Source organism: Echinococcus granulosus (assembly GCF_000524195.1).
Source record: "Echinococcus granulosus chromosome Unknown EG_S00287, whole genome shotgun sequence".
Taxonomy (NCBI): domain Eukaryota; kingdom Metazoa; phylum Platyhelminthes; class Cestoda; order Cyclophyllidea; family Taeniidae; genus Echinococcus; species Echinococcus granulosus.
Genome location: NW_020170667.1, coordinates 1 through 2,538, shown reverse-complemented (window position 1 = coordinate 2,538; position 2,538 = coordinate 1). Strand labels below are relative to the sequence as shown.

General features: G+C 40.7%; 1 protein-coding gene across 1 annotated transcript in view; it reads left to right on the top strand. All coding sequences in view use genetic code 11, as the record gives it.

Annotated features, from left to right (window-relative positions):
• Positions 1-1,954, top strand: part of EGR_10862 (hypothetical protein) — a gene marked incomplete at both ends in the record, with an annotated part of 6,151 nt that extends 4,197 nt beyond the window's left edge. The window contains one exon of the mRNA XM_024500111.1: positions 1,855-1,954. Coding sequence (XP_024345474.1) covers positions 1,855-1,954 — 100 coding nt within the window. The remainder of the gene's footprint in view (positions 1-1,854) is intronic.
• Positions 1,955-2,538: the final 584 nt, after the last annotated feature.

The window sequence follows — 2,538 nt, the reverse complement described above, 5'->3', positions numbered from 1 at the left end:
TATAAACAAACTACACGTTCTCTTGGTAAGACTGGAAGAACTGAAATTTAACGTTTTTATTGTAATTATTTTTCTGCTTTCCACAAACGTGATGTCAGGGGACATTTCTACCTTCCCTACTACTGCTGCTACTACTTAGCCTTCATCGACGCACGAATTGTCGCCGAACAGGTCATTTTGTATAATATACGCATGCATAGGCATTATGCTCACATCAGGGTCGCCAAAGCTGATGAATCAAGTAAAATAGGGAGGCTGTCCTCCTCTCTCTCCTCCCCCACCTCCTCCTCTATGGTTGTCTCAATGGAAAGGTCTTCTCCGCCCACCCACACCCTAAAGTTACGTTCATATTGCTTTGCAATTTTCCACCACTCTGAAACATAACTGTCGAATATTGGGAAGCTTTGTAAGTGATTTATGCTACTGTGTAATGCTTTTTGGCTATTTTGCGGTTTTGTCTTTTGCTCTGGATATACTACTTAAATAAAGATGAACTTCAAATCTCTTATAGGTTGATTTTTCAACCCTTAGATAATTCCTGAGTTAAAAGCCAACCTACACATAAAGATAATCTGTTGCTAATTGTTAAGCCGTCAACTGGACATAGCGATGAAAAAATAGTCCATTTTTGATAATGAAGTTTTATGATTTAGCACATTTAAACTCAGCCAATATGGTGAAGGGATTAAATAGACTTAATCAACTCTCCCTGTATAGCAAAGACTGATTTATTCTTAGGTATAGCGCTTAAAGAGGTAGGTAATGAGAGTACTGGACTGCATGCCTAGTAGAATCTTTGATTTCATTTTATAAATTACCGCCCCACAAAATGCGGATGCTAAGCAGGACAAGAAAATGGTGAATTCAGACGAAGTGCTTATCTGATGCGACTAACAAGAGTGCCAATTATTTTGTGGAAAAAAATTGTGGAATCACTAAGAGGAATTTAAAACGTTTCTTTAGTCATGTTGTATTCGTCTGAATTTTTATGCTTGAACGAACCATAACTGTAGCTGTGCCTAAATTGCCAGGTAGTTAGTGTTCACGACGTCTTTTGATAAAGTCCTAACCAATAACTTGTTGAAACGTGGAGGAAGGCGAAGACGGTGTCAGTTCATCAGATGATATAACCTTTGAGGTGGCAGTAGATCAGTTTACAACAGCTTCGTGGTCAAGCCGGTGTCCCCGTTTCCCAAGGTGGGTGAGGAGGAGGCGGAGGAGACCTACAATAATCTCCAGTAAACGTACGTTTGCTTGTAATGCAACCGTGCTACATCGTATGAAATGCTTTCCTCCAGCCGATCTACTCGACTCGGCTGTTTAAAACTGGAGGTAGAAATTACGAGAAGGGAAGGAGCGTTGATGAAGTTACTTTACTTCACATTGGGTCTGAACTTCGACAAATGTCCTTAACACCCCAAATTCAAATTCCGGTTCTAGCCCCAACGACAAAAAAAAATAAAGTGGACCCTACGTTCCCTTCACAAAGCTTTCCTCTACCTGTATGAAAGTTGGGATCACTCCAAATAGCGATATACTGCTCATTAGGAATTGTATGGCAGAAGTGAGAGATGCCTGAAATTTGCAGGAGAGGCCCAAGCTTGAAAGGTGTAGGTGATGACTGTGTGATTCCCTATTTTAGTTTCCGCTGACTATAGCACAGTAATGATTTCTTGGTGATTGGAGACACTGAAGAGCCACTTCCTCACCCTGCTGAGTCGGTTATTAACAAGTGGCAGCCTCTTATTTGGAGCAAATTTGGCCTTTTCTCCACCAGATTTTGGTGCTTTTGCTGCAAGGTGGACAGAAACGCTTTTGATCACTGCGTAGAATTAAAACAAAGTAACTCCAAAGGCTCCTGCATTGTCCTGCTCGTGCTTTAGTTTTAATAATGGAAAAGAGTTTCTTAAGAAAAATGTTTCAGAGATTTGAAATTGTGCTACTTGAAGGTTGACCGAATGTTGAAAACAATTTTCATCGAGCAGACAAAATAGGTAACAATCAGTTAATTTGCAGGAGATATGATTAGTGAGAGTCTACTGCACATAAAGGCTTTTATATTAAAAAAGTAGAGGAAGGAAATATTTCTCTCAGCTATTGCTACCACCTGTGGGCAGATTGGCCAAATTGTGGCCTTCTTAAGTAAGCCCAAGATACAGCCGATTGAACGAGTGCTCTAATACAAAGGCCAGGGTATTCAGGAAGCAAATGAGAGTTGCAAAGTGCTTCACTTCTTTTGTTCTTCCCCACACTTCTCTTCAGTCCTTTTGTGAGGGAGAGAGAAAGGGAAAACTGAGTACACACGAATCCTCTGTGTGTCCTATGCAGTCCGGAAATAACTATTTCAGTGTGAAAGCCTCGGAGAGGACTGCAAACATCATCATCTGTACGTCTTCACTCCTTCTTACCAACCAATTGATCAAGTTACGAAAAGTCAAACCTCCTTATCAGCCAAACTACGGAATAGAGAGAAGGAAGGGTATAAGCAACAAATATGACAAAAGTCGCATACCGAACGGAGTCAAATGAAAGTGGCAA